Below are 23,818 nucleotides of genomic sequence, written 5' to 3'. Positions count from 1 at the left end.
TGGATCGTTATATGCAACTGTAAAAATGCGTTCCCTAAATTTTGCACCACTGAGTGATCCGTGTGTGTGTGTGTGGGGGGGGAGTGGGGGGGGGGGGGGGGGGGTGAGTGGTTGCGTGCGCATGTCCGTGAGTATCTTAGAGTTGCGAATCTTGGATCGTCACAGTCATCTTTAGTCCCCCACTCACCACCTCTCCACCAGTCTCCACGGCAATGCACCGCACTGATGTGAACCTGTCCTCAACTGTAGTCAAGAATTCAAAATGTGCCCTGCACTCCCACCCAAACCTCTCCCGCACCTATCTCACCTTTCATACAGAAATCCATAATATACAAAAAGAAACAATACTTAAAACATTATGCTGTGTCCTTAACGCATCAAACTCATGCGGATGTGACATTGCGGAAAAACTGGTTGTGAGGTAGTTTTATGTTTTGTTTTTCTTACATATATTATGATTTCCACGGAGGTTATCACATCTTTTGAATAAACAGTTAAAGCCTATCTTTGGAATAGAAAATTATATTTGTCATGTATTAAATTTAAATCATAGAGTCGCCCTTACTAGATTGAGATTACCATCTCATTCCCTCTGAATTGAAACTGGGAGACATGGTAGTAATAGGTTTCCCGGAGCGGAGAAAATGAATCTTTTAAATTAAGGAACAACAATTAATTTAAATATTTATTTTTTCATTCTCGACGAAGATCTGAACTTTATTCTGTACTACTAATAATGTATTGTAATTATATTATGTCCATTACGCCAAACATCATTATGTATCTTGTGTACTTTGCCAGAAGCCAAATATGGCTCGAGTCAAAACAAAGTCTGTCTGTCTGTCTGTCTTCTGTTTTTGTGTGGTATTCAGTTATATCACGCCGTGTCAGCTTGACGTGAGAGAAAATTCCTTAGTGACGTAAGCATATCATTTAACCGTCATTCTAATATCCTTACTTACATAAGTAATAATGATAATAACACAAATAGTTCTAAGTAGACAGTCACGACAGGGGTGTTGTGTGGTAGATACATAAATCTTTTTGGAGCATATACGAGTTCCGAGATTTCAAAGTGTTTGTCATCATCTATCTGCTGAGTGCATAGGATTTCATGAAAACGAGCCATGTTGAGATCTTCCGTTCTGATCCGAATCAACCCGCAAATAGACCACATCTACAACAACGTCTTCTCTTTTATGTCAACCGTTACCAGAGCTGCCTCTAGTGTTGTAGCAACTTACTCCATGGTCAGTGCAGCTGATGCTGTACCATACGCCCTGTATCCTTGGCGACCTGAAGTTAACAAGGTAACACTGCTGTCGACATCAGCCGTTTTGACACATGGCAATTGAACCGGTCCAATGAGCTCGAAGCCGTTGTATGGCAACAACGCTATTTAGCCGCCAGACAAACGACAGGGTAGTTTTACAGAGTAAAAAAATGTCAGTTTTCCTGATTCAATAACCTAGATCCGCCCAAATCATGTGCTGGTAAAATTGAGTCAAGTACAATATCCAGCAATGCCACGGAATCTAATGATAAAACATTGGACAAAGGAGATAGGAATGTTGCATAAGATATCAATGTTATTGTAGGAAAACATATAAGTGACACTCGAGTGTTTTCTGAAGAGCATTTTGTAACATGACAAGAGAGTTAACACATACATGGTGTTCCTAGTAACAAAACCCCGCTGTGACCCCCTCAAATGTCTAAGAAATTATTTCAAGACGCGTAAACTCATGTACATTTATTATTGCATATCGATAGTGTGCAATGTTTTATTCCTGATATCAGGCGCTTTGTAACATGCGTATTTCTAGAAAGCGTAATGGTCAGTTGTGTATGTGTTATCTAATGCACTTATGTAGTGACAAGAGCCGAACTGATGTCTTATTCTTTACATGAATTAAGAAACAAATAATTGTTTGCATTTCGAAGGCAACACGGCCATATGTTCAAATGAGAGTGGGGTCATTTCCACAGCTTAACACATAAGCTCTTCAATATTACACGTGAAACACATAAGTGCTGTACTGGTGTCTTTCGCTATTGGTGATGGGGATCACTTTCGGCACTTAACTCATAAACAATTAAATATACTGACCAGCTTTCGTGTGAAAATCACTCATCATCCAATATTCTTTTCCTGGGCCTTTCTCGGAAGCTTGATCACTGTCGCTGCCCGATGAATATATATATATTATTGTCAGTGACCTTTGCTATTACCACTGTAACTTTGTATTTGATCCTGACCACTGTCATCATATTTTATACACTCATTGACTTGTGTACTACGACTCTAGTGTGTACTGCCATAGTAATTGATGTGCAGTAATTTGTATTGATTTGTAAGCCTAGTGAATGTTGTAATACCTTTGTTGATTGTATACCATTTGTTGGTTGTTCGTTGGTTTTAAGTACACATTTCTGGGTTAACATATTGTTTCAAGTTGGGAGTCTACATGTAACATTATTAATCTCTATAACACACCTGAATGTATACAGAAGCGCAAACCTTCAACCTCCCTCTGAATAACAACTAAACCTTCAATCTATGTAGGGCAGGAGCGCAAACGCTGTATCAATGTGATTAACGAGCTAGGAAATCTATGTGGCGAAATAAAGTCAAAATCAACACAAAATTTGGTATTCGTAATCTGTCTTAGAACATTCGTTCTCTTTGACATTGAACTACGGTTATAACGAACTCAAAAGGACCACTTATTTCAGTTCGTTATAACCGTAGTTCGTTATAAGTATATATTCAGCATATATACAGCAACTGGCCGGGACCAAAAGATGCTTTGGCTATATCTGTCAGTTCGTTATAAACGTATTTTACTGTACTGTATGTTTATTTATCATATCCGAAAGAAAGACAAATGTTGCCATGTTAGTGTCAATTACAAAGGAAGATTCCTTCAGAACCCATGAGATTGTTTTGGGCTCCCCCTTCTTGCTGCATTGTTTCCTTATGCCTATGAATAGTGGCAAAATTAAAACAAGGGAATATGGCCAAAAAGTTTAACTTTAGCCTCAGGTACTAGTATATCGATGATCCCATATCGTTCAATAATGGTAAAATAGCCAATTCCCGTCCTCTGGTGTACCCCCAGAACTAGAAATAAATGAAACATTAACCGCCACATTTGTTTCATATTTATATCTATGAATAGAGAGGGGCATAAACGATTTCCACAAGAATGTATGTCAAGATAAATTTCCAACAGTCAACATTCCCTTTTTGAGTGAGTGAGTGAGTGAGTGAGTGAGTGAGTGAGTGAGTGAGTGAGTGAGTGAGTGAGTGAGTGAGTGAGTTGGGTTTAACGCCGCTTTTAACAGTATTCCAGTTATATCACGGTATATCAGCTTAATGTGTGAGGAAAGCCCAAAGTGATACAGGTTTCCGACGTTTACCACTTCGGTGAAACCCACGAGCACGGGTACGGTCCTCACAAACCTAGAAACATAATCGGGGCGAACCGGGATTCGAAAACACAATCGTAGGTTTCTGGCGTGCCCAAGGGACGACACTCTGCACAGTGAATCGCGGCGCCTCAGACGACTTGGCCACCCGTGCCCCCGTATCATTGTAGACATGTGGAGGATATTTCCAAATTTGAAGTATCAGTGACCTAAAATGATGTCCGATGCAATTCCCTATTTTGACTTATAACGTACACAAGATACCCTCACCTTTGGCGAAGACCTGGTATCATCACTATTTGAAAGTGATTAATAAAGACACGCTCATGGTATTGTCAGAATCGTACGATGGACACTGCATTTTGGAGATATTTCTTATGATAAATGGAATTTATATTTACGTATAGGGTGATTTTACGACTCATTGTAAGTGACGTGGGTTTGTGAAACGGCCTTAAACGCTCTGTTGTGGTTTGCCACTCGGTATTTTTCAGGAACCTGCGCTTTCAGGAACCGGCACTTATGAACATTAGTGTAAGAGTAGACTAGATAAGATTGGGTGGTGATCAGGCGCTTTGACCCGATTGCGTGGTTCGTTCATTGTTTACAGTGTGCTTTTGAAGAACAGAACAGAACAATGTTTTTTTCTCAAATGTCACTCAGTGATGTAGAGAACATACATTTTACAGATAATCAAATACAAATATTATATACACGGTGGAATAAATATGATACTAAATATATACATTGGTGGGCGGTATACCTACATACATTGGAAGCGAATATCTACATTTTTAATGGTCAGTCGCCTCGCTGCAAGCTCTGGTAAAATTTTATTTGAAAGGATCCTAAAAACGTAAGGAAATCGGCATAAGGCTTGATCATTTCGGATCCTAAAATCATAGTGAATGTCCTTACAATAAAATGGTCACCTCGCTGGATCTCTGGAGGAATCGAATAGGCGTATTTCATCATCCACGAGGCACGCGTCAAGTCGGCCATATAGGTCCTACACTCGGTATACGACGTGCTCTTCTCGAGATGACGTAGGCTACCGGCTGATGGTCACTACACTGGTTTTATAAGCATTGTACATGTAAGTACAACTACCTACTCTTAATCACATATATTCAAACTCATTTGCCATACATCCTCATCACACCATGACAAAATTAGTTGTCACTTATACAAATAGTCTGCATGAAATCAAACGAATGAAATCAGGAGTGAAAACGAACGCTGTGCTCTGAGAATGTGCATGGGCTGAATATCGAAGCAAGAATTGGGGAATTAAGCAAATACATATTACAATAATTTGGTCAATTCAACACAAATGTCACACTTTTAGTCCTCGTTCCAGATGCAACATCATTACAACGACGACGGTATTGTCGAGTTCTCAAATAAAGACACCAGTCTTCATAGGCTTCATGATCATTTTAATGTAAACAAGCTACGGCATTGCATTGTACAAATGTCAACATGTGCTTATGACTAAGGGAGCTAATTCACTCTCACCCAGTTGCATACCGCTGAATACATATACGCTAAAATAAGCTAACTCCACAGGTATGCGCCTACATTTCTGATCATTTCTCTTGTTTTCAATGGAAAACAGCAAAACAAATGATGTTTTAAACAGACTTTGCATTCAGTCACTTTCGCTATGTTGTAGAGTTTAACTTATTATCCGAAGAATCCATGCATATGGCTTGCCATTCGTCTCATGTATTGTCCCGCAAAGGTGACCTTTTCTTCAAAGCAACAATTCCCTATCCTTCTATATTGTTAGATGACGATGTTTGAGTGACAAAATAAATGCAGAATGCTTTCTCCATGCATTTTCACGGTATACATTGAGACATTCGACTCCAAGTCTGGGAGAGTTAAATGTTTACTCGATTCATATAAAATGTGAAGTTGTAGCCCAAGGGAGGTTCAACTATCACCATTCTGGTCACGATTTTCAAGGGGGATAACCCTTGTGTAATCTCATGAATTCCGACACAGCAGCAACGCCCCCCCCCCCCCCCCCCCCCCTCCCCCTCCTCCTATCAGCAGTGTCTATTCCAGTTCCTAACATGTTACAACCCATCTATCAAAATAAGTTATTCAATCAACATGTGCTCACGACTTGTACATGACCCGTGGCGGAATACTTCTTGGCTAGGGGTGATATTATCTCTTTTGAGTCCTTTGTGGCTTTACCCAATGGACCTCGTTTAGTGATGGTTGGCTCCCTGCTCGTGTACGTGAGTGAGTAACGTCCCTCTGCATGGGATACCCTCGGAGTTGTGTGGGCTGCACTGTCCGGGAACCTTTAAGATGGCAGGCAGCAGTTTCAGTCGAAAGCGATTAATAAAGACATGCTCATGGTGTGGTCAGAATTAATCAATTAAACGAGGCTTACCTGTAGGATGAAGTTTGATTCTAGTTCCTTTTGCTACGTCACTGGGATGCTGGGGGTTTACTTGAGATTGTGCAGCAAGATCGAGGAGCAGTATTCAAAGAAACATTTAGAGACATCAAATGACACAATTAAATGAGACTAACATTCAAAATATATTTTAGACGTCATGAACATTCTAGATCTGCTAGATTATGATTGATGTCAATCTTGCTACTAACACTCAGGGCAGGGAGAGTTGTGCAAGTAAACCAGCATTTCAGTGTCGTAACAACTACAATCAAACTTCACCTTACACGTGAGCCTGGTTTAATTGATTAAATCTGCTTCGTCATTAATACTTTCGTTCACTTAAGAATTCAAAGCCATTTGCTGGCACAATATCACATGTGTCAAGAAAAAACACCAACACATAAAGCTTGTTCCAATTCAAAACATTTTGAGTTAGACAAAGAAAGTTTGAACATATAGCATCAACATTTATTAGTATTCCACTCCGATTCAAATATACAAATGAAAGCATACCGTTATTCGTGTTATGATCACTATAAAACGCACTGTGTAATTTGTCATGCTTTGACATTCATCAACATACTAAATAATAGTAGAAGAGAAAACAAGGATGTTGCAAGAACACCTGAATATCACAAACGAAACACGACTGATTGTGAAGGGCAATGAATATTGTAATGAGTTTGGTGTTTCAGCAAAGCCATTGTAAGAGAGTTTCATTCGTATTGACAGATTCAGTAAGTAACACAAGTAACAATCATTTCCTATGATCGCATAGGTTACAAGAAGCAGGACAATGACGCATGTACATGTAAACTCTTCATAATAAAGAAACGCAAAAGGGATGCATTCGGGATTCAAAGTAAAATTAGTCGACTTAGTGGTACAGCATTTAATCGAATGTCATGTGGGAAACCCCTCATATTTCCTCGCAGTCGTCGGAAAATTCACGATACACGATACTTAAACCCAAAACATCATCGGACAGGACAACCACAGCCTCGTTCGAGCATTGCAGAAGAATGGGCCACCATTCCGCAGGGTGTGACACGTGCTCTGAATGGTTCTAAAGACAGGACATGTCAGGTAGTCCTCAACACACAGGGAGCGGTGACCGGTGAGGACCTTGACACTGGACCTGTGATCTGTCATTTCAGCAACATTGACCGGAGTCAGCTGTGGAGTTCTTTAAAAATGCTGACATTATCTGACGTACCAATCAACGATCAACAAGTCTTCGTTTCAATAGCATCAACATGTGGTTTTGCGTTTCTTGATTTTGTGAGTGCAATATATTTCCATTCATATTCTACAACCATTGGCATAAGTTAGATTTAGATTAGAGGCCACTAGCACATTCTTTGAAGCAAACAAATATATTTCTAGAAATAGTTCCACAATTTAGACGGTCAATTTATCATGACATTATTTAAGCCTCATGGTGATTAGAATTGCACGAAGAACAAACTCGCCAATGCAGAGATGATGAGCGTGGCCATGAAGCAAGAAACCCGACTCCCAGCACCTTCTGAAAGAGACGTAGAACGGGCGCGGTTTTAGCGTCAGTCAACACATTCATTTAATCACTGCCCGTTTGGTCGCAATTCGATAGTGATGCCATGACCTACGTTTTATGTAAATCTGTTTTGGGTTCATGTGCTTTCATAAAATGAGTAATAGGCAATTTGCTTTTTATGCAACTTGAGTTTGGGTTGTGTATAAAAAGTAGCAAGCGACTTACGACATGTGGGTCCACTATAACCTGGATGACAGAGGCACTTGTAGGGGAATGTTGATGTGATACACAGTCCTCCGTTCTTACACTCACTTCCGTTGGGGGTGCACGGTGGAGCTGGAAAATAGTGTCCAGCGATTACATCTCTATACATTTTTCATGCTTAGCATCGTCAACTTCTAAAATGTATTTGTTAGGCTTTATTAGTAAAAATAGTATTAAATAGCATTATAGATTATATTTAAACATGCTCTAAATAGAAATAGCATTTGGATAAATTAATTTCAAAGTGATTTCTGATACGTATTGCTCGTCAGGTGGTTGTAATCTGGAACTGTGTGAATTCATAATATTAAGATACAGCGCTTTGTGTGTGGGTTGTGTGTTCTGTTAAACTATATACATGTTGACATATACAACTGTCTGCGTTTGTTATATTTAGAAAAGGAGTTGTGTCTGTTATCTTAAAATGTTAAAAAGTTATGTCTTTTCGTGTTCAAATACGAGCTTATTGAATGTAGATGAGCTGAGTGTATGTTTTATGTTAACATTGGAGCTGTGTTAGTGTGTGTGTTTCCAAACATATAATATTATTGATGAGTCTGTAGAAACATTCAGAGCCTTTCTGCCTCTGCTCTCTTTTACTTTGTCTCTCTGATATTCCCTTTCTGTACAAGTGCCTCCATACCTATGGTGCATGTATTTCCGCCATAGCCGAAATAACACTGACAGACAGAGGGGTTCATGCATGTGTTACAGCCTCCCTTGGCCCCACATTCGTTCCCTCCTGCTGTGCAGACTGTTGGTGCTGAAGTGGAAGCAGCACCAAATTATACTGAGCCCCAGTCATGTTTGATGTGTTAAAAACAAGTTGGAATATTGTTATGAAAACAACAAATTTCATGAACATTTTGCCACTATTAAGGTTATTTTAATTCATCCCAACCATACAAAAGTTTGCATTTTAGTCAAAAGATATATATTTAAAGGCAAACGTAACTGTGGTTATGGTCTTATTTGACATGATTGTGTTGTCTGAGAAACACATCGAATTGAAGCCCCATATACTACAAATAATAGTAACAGAACCCTTTCATAATCATAAGAAATCCACCCTGCCCCTAATCGACAGGGACACAATGTGCGGGATGTGGCACTTGATGTTAAATCCCTTCAATTCAATTTATTAATTCTTTACACTTCCAGTATATACTATTAATAAGTGTATTTATACCGTGCTAAATTCCATACATTATGTGTGTACAATGTGCTACGATAGACATAACAACATACAAATATACAGACAAAGCTATTTGAATTTGAACATATACAGTAGTATTTTCGGATCAGAAAGATCTTTAGCTGGCGAGTGTCCAGGGGTGCAGAGAGTGACTCATATCAGAGCAGTTCGGCTTGCTGTGGTTGGAAAACCCAAAGTGTAGGGGGACATAGAAAGTCCAAAGTGTAACGCTACATACATGTAGACTGTCTCCTTAGTCGCTATATGCCTGAAATAATGCCGATGCGCCGTTATATTTTAACTCACTGTCTCCATTCTTCAAAGCATTTCGGACAAAGGGTTTGTGTTTTATTCCTCAGTGATGTGATAATTGTGATAGCCAAAATCTACATATTAATATAATTAGATCAATCATTATAATATACTCAACAACAAAAGTTCCTGTGACACCAATATCTTAGTGTATTTTTCAAACAAGTAAAGTTTAGTTTTCGATATTGCAGTACATGTATGGAATCAAGTCACAAAAACGCAACTGCTACAGAAAAGCATGCATTTCATGCAAAAGTTGACTTTTATGCAAGTCCCATGAATTTCACTACCCAAGAATGGGTATAAAAACATGTGCGTTAACGGGATTCCATATGCATTGTTTAGCATCGTGCTGACAACAACCACTCAGAAAAACAACACAATTACGCAATTACTCAACATTACGAAATGCCACGCCTGTCCGAAAATGAGCGTCTGCGAGCCATTGGTATGCTTGAAGCAGGATCGAGGCAACGTGATTTAAAGTCCACAGAAACACCTTTTGGTGTTTATGGCAACGTTGGCAACAGACGAATGCAGTCAGAGACCATCCCCGGAGTGGCAGGCCACGCGACAAGACAACTGGATTCGAACAACACACCTACGAAATCGATTCCAGCCAGCAACAGTGACTGCAAGAAGCATCCCTGGCCTTCGACGAATATCTTCACAAACCGTATGTCGACGCCTCAGATGTGCAGGGATTGTCGCCAGAAGACCCGTCAGACGTCCCATTTTGACAGGAAACCACCGTCAAGCACGCCTACAGTGATGCAGACAGCGTCTACGCTGAACGGCCATGCAGTGGGGACAAGTTCTATTTACTGACGAGTCTCGTTTTCACCTCAGCCACAGCGACGGACGGATTCGAGTGTACCGACGTCGAGGTGAATGTAACGTCAATCATTGTGTCTTGGAAGAAGATCGGTTCGGGGGCGGCAGCGTTATGGTATGGGGTGGGATTACAGCAAGACAGAGAACCCGTTTGATAGTGGTGGAGGGACATCTCAATGAAAAGCGCTACCGCGACGAGATCATCGGCCCTGTTGTTCTACCGTTTTTGTGTCGTCATGGCCCAGGCATTACCTTTCAACATGACAACGCCCGGCCTCATATTGCTCGACTTGTTCAGGATTCTCTTCAACAAAACAACGTGAATGTCATCTCCTGGCCGGCTCGCTCACCAATCGAGCACATTTTGGATGAGATGGATCGGCGCCTTCGACGTCAACCACGTGTTCCACAGACACTCCAGGAACTTCGAAACATGCTCCAGCAGATATGGACAGATATCCCACAGATCTTTGTGCGACGCCTGGTCCATTACATGAGACGAAGATGTGTTGCTTGAATCGCAACCAGATGTGGACACACACGTTATTGATTTATAAATTGACATTTTGGCGTGTTCATGTTTTTTATATGAAATCACACATTTTCTGAAGTTAGGATAGCAAATTAAACCATTTGAACACTTACATGAGTCTTTTATCCGTTGTAAACTGAAATTGTTTCAGATTTGGTAAAAAACATAACTTTGCATTAAATCTTATTCAATGTCACAGGAACTTTGGTTGTTCAGTATAGTTTCATGAATATAACATGTAATCGTATGGTTAAGAAAAGAATACTCGAATACTTCATCTATTCAAGATGGACGATTTGTATTATATAATCACAATGCATTTGTGAACCATTTCAACGCCCCAGTGATATTCAACTATATTTCTCTTCACACATGATACAACAATTTCCATTTCATCAGATCGTGACAGGATTTATCGTCACCTACCTGTGGAACACGTTGGCCCTGAATATCCGTCCGTGCATGCGCAGTAGTATTGGCCAGATGTTGTTGTTGTACAGCTGCCATGGGGACCACACTCCGTTCCACCAATAGTGCAGACTGGAGCTGTAATGATTAACAGAATAACTGTACACCAGAGACCATAGAAAATATGCCCGTGGTGTCAATAGGTAAACAGTTGGATAATATCACCTGAGTTTCTTTTGAGACACGAAGCGACGAAAACAAGTTACACATTCATATTATAGGACTCAAGTGAGTGAATCTATTCATTATATAATTGCAATGTGACCGTTAATCAACTTACATATGCATTCAATTTAGAGGATCTGACAAACAACTTAATTTTCATTCTTCAGTTTTATGACAGTGATGTTGCTGAATAGCTCTGCATTAAACCTTTCATAAATTTGACAAGACTGATATTGGATAAGAGAAGTACCATCGTGGCTGCACAGCTCAATTCCTACTCGATGTAGACTAGATGTATTTCACGCCATCCCATCGCCACTGGACCTGTCAATGTCCGGGCTACAATTGGTCTTCAGCAACCCATGAGTAGCGTAAGAGGTGACTAAAGGGATCGGGTGGTCAGATTGGCTGACTTGGTTAATGCATGGCATTGTATCCCAACCACTGGATTGTCTGGTCCATCCTCGATTAGTGACAGACCGCAGTCATATAGCTGGAATAATGCTGAGTGCGGCGTTAAACAACAAACAAACAAATCCAACGCAACTGTGATATTCATATCTTACAGCACTCGTGAATTTCATTTGATCCGATCGTTATGGGATTCACCACCATACTATAAGAACAACACACGTGTCCCTAATTAGTCAGGGCGCAGTTTTGTTCCCACGCCACTGTGATATTCAATATATTTCACTGCACACATGAAATGGCCATTTGCGTTTGATCCGATCGTGACAGGATTCATCGTTGCTTACCTGTTGTACACGTTGGCCCTGAATATCCATCCGTGCATATGCAGTGATATGGGCTGTATGATGTTGAACAGCTGCCATGGGGACCACACTCCGTTCCACCAATAGTGCAGACTGGAGCTGTAATGATTAAGAGAATAACTGTACACCCGAGACCATAGAAAATATGTCCGTGGTGTCAAAAGGTAAATAGACAGATAGTATCAACCAGAGTCATTGAAAGTGGCACATCTTGGAGACTATTTTGAATGAGATTTTACAAACTTCTCATTGGCGATATGACAGTGAGTGATTCACAAGATAACGTTACGTCAGCAAATATCTCTGCCGTATGGCGACGAAAACATGTAACACATTCATATTATAAGACTTAAGTGAATGAATCTATTCACTATACAATTGCATTGTGCATCATGAATTAAGTTACATATGTATTCATTTAAGAAGATCTGACAAAGTACTTGGTTTTCATTCTTTAGTTATGATTGTGACAGTGATGGTGCTGAAAAGCTGTGCATATTAAACTCTTCATAAATTTGACAAGATGTAATCTTATTGTATGAGAGAAATAACATCGTGGCTGTACATCCTCATGTCTACTTGATGCGCACTAGATTTATTTCACGTTACAATTATCATAAAATAATATTGTGATAGCATACCAGTATATCACCATACTACAACAACACCCATACCCCTAGACAATACGGACACAGCCTTGCTGCAACTAACACTTAATGTTACTCCCTTTAATTGAGTTGTAATGCTTCACACTTTCAGTATATTAATCAAATCAGGGATTTGGTATGCAATGATATGGTTAGAAAGCACAGGTATATTGACTCTCTACATTCCTTTACGCATTTCAGACAAAGGGTTTGGTTTTTAGTTCTCAGTGATCAGATAGTAATATGAACATATTAATATTGTTGATTTATCGTTTAAATAATTTCATATATTTATTTAAATATAACTTTATTTGATAAGAGAAGAACAATCGCAGATGCACAACTCGACATTTACACAATGGACGATCAGCATTATTTATCACCAATAAGTCACAGAGTGTATTTCAACGCCATTCCAACGCCACTGTGATATGTATTATGTTTTACTGCACACATGAAATTTTCATTCGATCTATTCATAGTATGATTTATCATCACCGACCTGTGGTACACGTTGGCCCTGAATATCCGTCCGTGCATGCGCAGTAGTATTGGCCGGATGTTGTTGTACAGCTGCCATGGGCACCACACTCCTTTCCGCCACTAGTGCAGACTGGGGCTGTTTAAATTGAACAGAATAGCTGCACATCCAAGACTATAGAAAATATGCACGTCTAATCAAAAGCTGAACACATAGAGAATACTTTTGCCATTTAACAGTACAGATTGCATGTGACACTAGATGTTAGTCGCTTTTATTTAGCTATAATACTTTCCACTTTTATTATACACATCAAATCAGGGCGCGTCGGCCATGATGTGGTTGGAAAGACCAAAGTGTAACAGGACATCTACATTCTTTAAAGCATTTCGGACAACGGGTTTGGTTTTGATTCCTGAGTGATGTTAGCAATATTGTTATTAATATTAACATCGTTTTCTATATATAACAGACATGTTCTTATACCTGTTGTACACGTTGGCCCTGAATATCCATCCGTGCATATGCAGTGATATGGGCTGTATGATGTTGAACAGCTGCCATGGGGACCACACTCCGTTCCGCCAATAGTGCAGACTGGGGCTGTAGAAATACACGAAAGTTTATTTCAACTATTTATGTTATATTTAGTTGTACACTAAACCCGAACAAACTGCAACAGAGATAAAATGTTATGGTAAATATTTTATTCAGTCAGTAGTGCAGACTGTGACTGTAGTGCTGTATGAAAAGCAAATAGTCAGTTAGTGTAAATGTAAACTTTAACAGTACAATTTATTGTTAAAATAAATGATGTGATAAAGCTCTGAAACCTTCAAAAGCACACATTTGTTGGGATTTCAAGTGTTAAGTAAATAATTATTGAGTAAATAAATGATCGCTAATTATCATGGATTAACTATCTAGATATATCGTTCAAGATAATTTTATTTGATGGACCCGGTAGAATCTTAAACAACAGCATGCTCTGATATCTTTGTTTCGGGTAGCTTGACATTCATTCGTGGACTCATGAGTTTGAGGTTACGATGATTCATTGTATTTCCTTTGTTTCTAAGATTTGATAACGCTGCTTATGTGTTTTGTAACGATCATTATGCTTTTCACTTACGGATAGTACAGTCATAACCACCGTAGCCATCCGTGCACGAACACCGAGATGAACAAGAGGTGGGGCACGTGCCGTGTCCGTTACAGCTGCTATTGTCGACACAGGCGGTAATCGCGCTTTCGCATATGGCTATGTATAACATAATAGCTGGAAATGAAAAAAACGTATCATTACGACGACACATCATTCTGTTTCACCATCTACATAAGGTGGGATTCTTTACATGACAACTCACTATGACCCACATGCTGCACAACACATTATAACAATGCTGTATTTATACTTTCGCGTGTCCTGTTATGATGTTTCGTAAAGCTGTATGTTTTTAGTTAAATATTTGTAACAGAAAAATTAAGAGACCATATTGTCGGTATGAGCACCGCGATGTCAGTTTGAATACAAATGCCTTACCTGTAACAGCGAGCATTGGATGAAAACGAGACATTTTAACTTCCACCGCTCTGAACAGAATCACCATGCAGCTATACAAACTCTAAAACAACGTCTTCCCGGCTATGTTAGCGGTTACCGCAACTTGTAGCAACTCACTCTCAGGCAAGTACAACTGACGCTAATTCATATATTCTGTAACCTTGAACTAAACAAGGCAACACCGCTGTCGACATCGGCCGTTTTGTCACATGGCAATTGGCCCGGTCCAATGAGCTTGAAGCGGGTGTTCGGAAACAACGCTATCAAGCGGCCAGACAAGCGACAGGAAAGTTTTATAGAGTTGCTGGTAAATTGAGTCAAGTGCTAATGCCACCAATATACACTGCAAACGGGCGCCTAAGCACAACACACTAGACAAAGAATAAAGGAATGTTGCATATGATATAAATGTTATTGCATGGAAACATATAAGTGGCACGCATGTGTTTTCTGAAGAGAATTTGGTAACATGTAAAGAGAGTGAATACGGACATACGGTGTTCATAGTAAGCCCGCTGTGACCCCCTCTAATGTGTAAGATTTCATTTCAATATGCGTACATTCATGTACATTTAATATTGCATATAAATATTGTGCAATGTTCTATTCCTGACAAGCTAATTGTAACACGCATATGTCAAGAAAATGTCCAGTAAAGGTCATTTGTATATGTGTTTACCTCTTGGAAGTATGTTGTGATAAGAGTAGAGGTCATTTCCCCACATTAATAACAGGGAGACATTTCTTTCTCACAGCCACTCTTGCGCGAAAATTAGCATTGCGTTTTGCCACCTTGTTGTTGCCTCGCATCAAGGTTTTCCTGCTTGAGCTTGTTTTAACTTTTCAGTGCAGGATACAGCACTCACCATAAATCTTCGAAGAACGTCGTGTGGGTATTTATTTCGAGAGGTCCTTACAACTTGGGTTTTTGGAAGGCAGGCGTTTTGTATCACGTGTTTTGCTAATACATGTATTGTTTAAGGGGCGGTCGGGTAGCCTAGTGGTTAAAGCGTTGGCTCGTCATGCCAAAGACCCGGGAGTAGTATAGTGTCACTAGGCAGGAGCTCCTTTTGGTTGAGGGAGGTTGAGTGAAAATAGGGAAGGTGATTGGCTGATCCAAGTCACGTGATCGGATAGGATGACTCATGCATCAACAGCGCGTCGGGTAAGGGCAGGGAATGAAAGGTGTGTGTGTTTATAAGGCAGAAAAGAATTCGTAAGTAAACAAAAGTAAAGGGTATTCAATAGAGCTAAATGTATAGCGTGCTGTCCTGAATAGACAAGCAGCCCAGTTTGAATTGAGCGCGCTTGACAACTCACGTGACCACGTCGTTTCAAATTGTTTATTGGTCGTAATGGTTTCGTTAATTTCAGGCGTTAGTAGAAATTACAATTAGTGTACAACTCACGAAGTCGTTTCAAATTGACCGCGCTCGCGAGAGCGTGCGACCTGGTTTGATGAATACAGGGTGTGTGTTGAAAGTACATCATACCACAATAGAGACGGGTTATGTCAACACGATATACGCCGGGTAAAGTAAGGAAAAAAATGTACGTCTAGCTGGATCAAATTCATCTTGTACGGTCTACACGTTGTACACCACGAACGTTAGACAACCTGTATAGAAAAAAATATATAGACAAAATAGATAAGTCTTCACAATCAGCAAGCTAGCAGTGTCGTTTAATTACATTTAGCGCGCAACAACGAGGTTGTGACGTCACCCTGCATTGACTATAACGCTGAAGGCAGCCGGATTTCGAAACACCCCGCGCTACGTACTATTGTGAACCATTTGTATAGAGGGCGTTCACTTATTCAACCCTGTCCCGACTTGCATAGTTGATGTTTCAATGCTAGCGTTTCCATTTAACGCGATGAAAAATAAGCCCTATGGTTTGAGTTTTAACCGTGTAACATGCTATTTTGAAAATAGATAGAAAACTGATAAGTACATGTAGCAGTGTGACGGTACGAAGCTAGGTTTGTTGGGAAAGTGATGGAAGCAATCTATAGGACATTTTCATGTTTACAATACTCACCCTTAATTCGAAGAGAGAACAGAGTTTATCATGGAAAATTGTTTGACGAGGAAAATGTTTTATTGGAAATATATGTTGAAGTAGGTTTATTCATAGCTAATGTATAGCAGAGAGACTAAGCGACCGACCGCCCATAACAATGTCAACATACCCCGGCCTTACTATTAATGTTAACATACCAGCTTCGCCTGAAGCTTCCCATTCATAAATTGTGTGACCAGTGTCCCGTATTCATGATATGTTAGGGAAGATGTGTTGTACATTTGTTGTTTTTAAAGGGAGTTATTTCAGAGAGGCGGGACTGACCAACCGATCCCCGTCAGTCGCCGATAAGCATGGGTTACTGGGCCTGCTGTCTGTGGAAGCCAAAGGTGAAGACCATCAAGGATTATTTACCAGTGTGTATTGTAAAACCAAATTAAAATACACATACTGATCGCTTTTTTAACATACTCACAAGTGTGCTGTGAAGAAAAGAGTGTCTTCCAAGAATCCCTACACGTGTAAGACAGTTTAAACTCTACAGTAGTGTAGCCCGACAAACAGTTTTACTCTCGCCAGCAAACGGATTGGACGTGAACAACACGAAGAAAGCATCAGAGATTAGACTTGACCCTAGAGATATATTTAGGAAGACTACGTTGAGAAAATCACAACAGAGAAAGAAACCACAAGCAGCCAAGAAGTCGACGCTGAAGACGAAGAAGAGACAGGTAACACCTAAAATGAAAACGATGACAACCAAACAGGGATCGAAGACAACACCCCAACCCGTGAAAATACAACATGTGTCGGAGGTGAAGGCTGTGGTGGAACGGGCACTTGCTGCCTTGAAGCGTCAACAGAGTCAAGGGTATAAAAGAAAGCTTCATACCCTCTAATCGCACACCGTATTGGATCACCATGGGGGTTGTCACCTGTCCGGACTGTGAAAAAATGTTTTCAAGGAGAGATGTCATGTTACGACACAGGAGAAATAAACATAGCATACCGCCGCCGCCGTTACAAGCCCACCCGCCGCCGCAAGTCCACTCGCCATTACAAGCCCACCCGCTAACGCCGCCGCTGCAAGCCCATCCGCTACCGCCACCGCCGCTGCGTAAAGTCAACCCGCCGTTACAAGCCCACCCGCTAACGCCGCCGCCGCAAGTCCACCCACCGCCGCCGCTGCGTCAAGCCAACCCGCCGTTACAAGCACACCCGCCGCCGCCATCGCAAGTCCACTCGTGGCTGCCTCATTTACCATGTATATCTGATCTTCGAGAACAATTCAAGTTCCTGATTCCCTCAAATGCGCTCGTTGTGGGACCCAGTGGTTGTGGAAAGTCTGTGTTTACCTCTCATGTACTCCGGCATGGCCTGATCCAACCCCAACCTACCCGCATCGTTTGGTGTAGCTGCCTCAGCTGACCTTTGTCAAAGGAATTCCCTACGATATCTTGGATGAGGATTACTTTGATGCTCGTCAACAGAACGTGTTGGTCCTGGATGATTTCCTGGCCGAAGCAAAGCACAACAAGCGTATTTCGCGGCTGTTTACTCAAACCTCACATCACAAGAATGTATTGATCTTTCTCTTGATACAAAATCTGTTTCCGAGATGTAAGGAGTCGAGAGACATTACTTTGAACGCGCATTATGTCACCCTGTTTCATTCCCCCATAGATAAACAGCAAACCAAACTCTTCGCTCGTAGAATTTTCCCCGAACATATGGATCACTTTATGGCTATGTATGAAAAGGTTGCTGAAACACCCTATGGACAACTCACCATCGATCTAAAACCTACCACCAAAGATAAGGATCGACTGCTTGTTAACCTCATAAATGAGGAAAACAGGAGAACAACAGCACAGTCTGAACCTGATCTGCGTAGGGAGAAGTTGACTACAACAGAATCTCTGGATAGTCCTCTGACACAAGAAGAGAGATTGCCCCAACATCAGCTCACTCCAATTGAAACCGATTCAGACACGAGTAGTGAGACATCATTGACTATGGCCACGGCTTGCGCAGATTGCGGGGTGCTGATAGATAACATGCACGATCTACAGCGACATATCAAACACTGGTGCCCAGCCAATAGCCTTCAACCTAAGAGAAAGCGTGCCAGACTCGAGAGTGATGACGATGACAGTGACTTTGACGACCTAGCCTCTTCCCAGAAAGGCAGTGGTCTTGCCGTCAAACCTCCACGTGGGAAGTCAACATTCACTAATATGGAAGCCGAGGAGTGGCAAAATGTAGGCTTACAACGCATCATCTGGAAGCAGGTGTACGATACGTTTCATGACAAGATGAAACTGCAGAAAAAAACAGTACAAGCGACAGGGACGAACGCAAGAATAGATTGAGAGAAGATTGAAACTGAGGTGGGAGGATCTAGTGCATAGTACTCTCAACTATGCGATGGAATATACCACGTACTTTAAAGAGGCACCTCTGTTTCAAAACATGCTATACAACCTGGGAGACATGAATCCTTCCACGGAACAATCCGTTCTCAAAAATAAAATCAAACTCCTCCTAAAACCCAAGATGAAAGAGATCCTGCCTTTGATGGATATGCCGGAAATAGAAAGTGAGACTGAATCTGATAGCGTTGCAGAGGATAACGACGGTGATGACGAGGAGGAGGATGATGATCGTGAGCAGAACGATTAGGCATAAATACCCATCACTACTATATCAGTCTAACAGTCAGAAGAGAATGCCGAGTCAACGCCACGCGTCTAGTTTGATTCATATTTTGAAAACACCTCGTAAACTGAGGCGTTTGAACGATAAGAAACGCCGAATTTCCCTCTACGTGAGAGGAATTGTGAAACTGGGACCTCCTGGACGGAAATCGTTTCAAGCAATAGATAAAGCATAGACTATAGACAACCATTCAACCTTAAAACAGCGTAGGAAAGGAAACATTCAACAGTGCGAAATGTGTTTCAAAACATGGACTCGCTGTTTAAACAATAGGGCCTTGATCAGCTGCAGCATGTGTATATGAGTGACTAAATAATGTTCCAGAGTGAATACTATTGTCCATTCGTATATAAGGCTTTGTATGGAACCGATTGACTTGAATCAATAAATGATACGAATGAATTGTTTGTTTTTTTCTCAGTTTTTGCATATTAGTATATAATCTTCGTCATACTACACCCGTGAAGGTCCGGGTTATAGAATGGACCTTCAGTAACCCATGCTTATCGGCGACTGACGGGGATCGGTTGGTCAGTCTCGCCGACTCGGATGACACGTGCAATCAGTTCCTAGTTGCACAGATCGCTTCTCATGCTGTTGATCATTGGATTGTCTGGTCCAAGCTCGTTTATTGACAGACCACCGTCCTAGAGCTGGAATAATGCCGAGTGTGGCGTACAACTAAATTCACTCACTCACTGATACCAATACATCTAAAAAGTAATGTCATCATCATTTAAATGGTGCGTTTAAACGCGTATTTTACCCTTACACGGACGAGTGCATTCCACACACCCTTCCTGTTATCCAATGTGTCACTGTTTACAGTTCGGGCGAACATAACCCCATAGACATGTGTGCGGGCGAGTTCATTCATCAGAAATCTGTCATTTACGATGTGTTTATAAATATGAACTGCTAACCACGCTCATAGTCATGTTGCGTGTCGTGGTTAGAACCGTAATTGATCTATCAAAAGGTGTCATACATTCGTGTTCGGATATAGGTACAACATCTACACGCACATACTTTCCTACATCATTCAAATGTATTAAATACCGGATACGTTTAATAGACACCAACGAAAGAAAGGTTTAATGAGGGGGAATACCCATATATATCCTCTCTGAAATAACTCCCTTTTAAAATAACAAATGTACAACACATGTTCCCTAACGTATCATAAATACGGGACACTGGTCACACAATTTATGAATGGGAAGCTTCAGGCGAAGCTGGTATGTTAACATTAATAGTAAGGCCGGGGTATGTTGAATAAACCTACTTCGACATATATTTCCAATAAAACATTTTCCTCGTCAAACAATTTTCCATGATAAACTCTGTTCTCTCTTCGAATTAAGGGTGAGTATTGTAAACATGAAAATGTCCTATAGATTGCTTCCATCACTTTCCCAACAAACCTAGCTTCGTGCCGTCACACTGCTACATGTACTTATCAGTTTTCTATCTATTTTCAAAATAGCATGTTACACGGTTAAAACTCAAACCGTAGGGCTTATTTTTCATCGCGTTAAATGGAAACGCTAGCATTGAAACATCAACTATGCAAGTCGGGACAGGGTTGAATAAGTGAACGCCCTCTATACAAATGGTTCACAATAGTACGCAGCGCGGGGTGTTTCGAAATCCGGCTGCCTTCAGCGTTATAGTCAATGCAGGGTGACGTCACAACCTCGTTGTTGCGCGCTAAATGTAATTAAACGTGTAGACCGTACAAGATGAATTTGATCCAGCTAGACGTACATTTTTTTCCTTACATTACCCGGCGTATATCGTGTTGACATAACCCGTCTCTATTGTGGTATGATGTACTTTCAACACACACCCTGTATTCATCAAACCAGGTCGCACGCTCTCGCGAGCGCGGTCAATTTGAAACGACTTCGTGAGTTGTACACTAATTGTAATTTCTACTAACACCTGAAATTAACGAAACCATTACGACCCATAAACAATTTGAAACGACGTGGTCACGTGAGTTGTCAAGCGCGCTCAATTCAAACTGGGCTGCTTGTCTATTCAGGACAGCACGCTATACATTTAGCTCTATTGAATACCCTTTACTTTTGTTTACTTACGAATTCTTTTCTGCCTTATAAACACACACACCTTTCATTCCCCGCCCTTACCCGACGCGCTGTTGATGCATGAGTCATCCTAACCGATCACGTGACTTGGATCAGCCAATCACCTTCCCTATTTTCACTCAACCTCCCTCAACCAAAAGGAGCTCCTGCCTAGTGACACTATACTACTCCCGGGTTCGATTCCCGACATGGGTACAATGTGTGAAGCCCATTTCTGGAGTCCCCCGCCGTGATATTGCTGGAATAGTGCTAAAAGCGGCGTAAACCATACTCACTCACTAATATTGTTTAAGTCGGCGTTTATTCTAAGATTTAAAAGCGGTAAAGAATTGGGCCGGGTTCGCTCCGGAAGCATAACGTGAAACTTCTGTTTCATACACACCAGTCACGATTGTTTTCACATTACAATTCCATGACGTTTATCGAACCTGCATAACCCTCAGAGCCCACAGGACAGGTAATGAGAGGGTATTCAATCTTAGATGTGGCTGCCTTCAGTTGGCCGCTTGCTGAGATCAAATTCATCTCATACCACGTCTACGATATTGTTTCACTATGATCATGAGGTATCCCGATGTGTTTTTATTCTTCCCCGCCCTTAAGGCGGGGAAGTATACGGGAAACGTTAAATTTGTGGCATGTATGTCGACATGTTGGTTTATTTGAAATTTCAAGCCACGCATTTACGGAAACAAAACATACAAATCATGTGCGTCGAATGTTGATGCTATTCTTTTCCAGCAATAAGAGATACTTCAAAATCGTCCTTATGTAGTTAATTGATGCATCTGACCGTTTCTGGTCATTAGCTGACATTATTAAACCATTCATGTGTAATCCGATGTCCTTTTTTCCTCAAATACTAATTTTCTGATTTTCACGGTGTATACAAAAGAAGAACTGTGCTCCGGAGATCGTAAATAACAGCATAATCAAAATTATGTTCTGAATATGCTTATTCATGAACAACGACGACATCTCAATTCAAATGTAATATGGCTGAATTCAATATTCTACATACCACACTTTTGATTGTTTGGATGCTCATGTTCACTGGAAATATTTGGAATAGTTATATTCCGTATTTTGAATTAATGTTCTCCAACTACGTGATAATATTTTGAGTATGTGCATCTGTGGTTGTGACAAAAAGACCTTATCTAGTATGACTTGTTTTGCCATATGGAGCCCTTAGTATTTTCATTTACATTATTATAACCAAATGCTAAGTGTAAAAAGAATGTGATCTATTTTTTGAGTATGTGCATCTGCCAATGTTGTTGGCAGTTTTGATACTATTTCCACATGTTTACATTTGTGCCAGAAATTGCTTCCATGTCCTTCGATCTACTTTTTAAATAAAGACACAGGTAAGAATAGGTCTTCAGCAACCTATGCTTGCCGTAAGAGGCGACGAACAGGATTGGGTAGTCAGGCTCGCCGATTTGGTCGATGCATAACATCATATTCCAATTGCGTAGTTTGATACTCTTGGTGTCAATCACTGGATGATCTGGTCCAGACTGGATTATTTACAGACCTCCGTCATGTGGCTGGAATAATGCTGAGTGCGGCGTTAAACAAGAAACTATTTTTAAATAGACCTACCCTATGCAAATGTATCAACTGTATTGCCCAATACTCAAAATAAATAATATTTTGTTCCACAACAGCGTTGTGTTATTTGTGGTTAATATAATTATGCTCCATCATGCCTTTCAGTAACATCATAATTATGCGTTTGTGAGGCATCACATATGGCGGGGAACTTTGATGCTCTGCATCAATGTTTTCTTGTTCGTTCTGGTATATCTTGCCTTTATACGGGTTGTACGTTAAAACACCTCCTCGGTTTTGATTTTATCTTGCACATCATACATAAAGACCTATTTGAGGTTTAAGGAAAACGCAAAGTATTCCATCGTGTCAAATGGCCCTGGTCTTTTCCTACGCAACATAACTTTGAGCAGTGCTGCAAGGTGAGCTCAGACAAGTTCTGTACGATGGCTGATAATCACGACACTAATTGATTGTCATAAAGATAAGAATAATAAAAATGTAACTCCCGCAACGAATCTCCTAAATAGAGATTTATGATGTGACAATAAAAGTTTACAAGAGCCATCTGCTCTTGGTGTAAGATGAAATATACTGTTAAAAAAAAGAAACTTGACACAAATGTAAAACCACATTTTTGCCAAATATCTAAAATAATTACAATAAATGAGAACCAAATAAGTCAAACAGAAAGATGATGTGTCTATAATTCGCGAAAACACATGCAAAGCACATAAACGTAGCGTTTGGGGATCAATTTTACAGCTTCATCCAAACGTAACCGCCTGTAAAAAACGTGCAG

General features: G+C 40.6%; 1 protein-coding gene across 6 annotated transcripts; it reads right to left on the bottom strand.

Annotated features, from left to right (window-relative positions):
- Positions 1–5,483: 5,483 nt before the first annotated feature.
- On the bottom strand, positions 5,484–14,832 carry LOC124119313 (adhesive plaque matrix protein 2-like). 6 transcript variants are annotated; one of them, XM_048386116.1, is made up of 10 exons: positions 14,585–14,831; positions 14,174–14,320; positions 13,528–13,644; positions 13,063–13,179; positions 11,896–12,012; positions 10,931–11,050; positions 8,275–8,394; positions 7,593–7,703; positions 7,324–7,379; positions 5,484–5,750 (listed from the first exon to the last, which is right to left on the bottom strand). In XM_048386116.1, exons 1-10 carry the CDS (start codon positions 14,649–14,651, stop codon positions 5,655–5,657), a joined length of 1,068 nt encoding a protein of 355 aa, XP_048242073.1. In that variant the 5' UTR covers positions 14,652–14,831; the 3' UTR covers positions 5,484–5,654. The 6 variants fall into 6 exon arrangements, with proteins under 6 accessions (XP_048242073.1, XP_048242074.1, XP_048242076.1 ...); XM_048386117.1 differs by lacking the exon at positions 7,324–7,379 and having other exon boundaries at positions 14,585–14,832; XM_048386119.1 differs by lacking the exon at positions 10,931–11,050 and having other exon boundaries at positions 14,585–14,832.
- Between the last annotated feature and the right edge of the window lie 8,986 nt (positions 14,833–23,818).

Source organism: Haliotis rufescens, unplaced genomic scaffold (assembly GCF_023055435.1).
Source record: "Haliotis rufescens isolate VD_foot unplaced genomic scaffold, xgHalRufe1.0.p SCAF_6, whole genome shotgun sequence".
Lineage (NCBI taxonomy): Eukaryota > Metazoa > Mollusca > Gastropoda > Lepetellida > Haliotidae > Haliotis > Haliotis rufescens.
The sequence above is the reverse complement of the archived record's forward strand: the minus strand, read 5'-3'. Positions and strand labels throughout refer to the sequence as shown.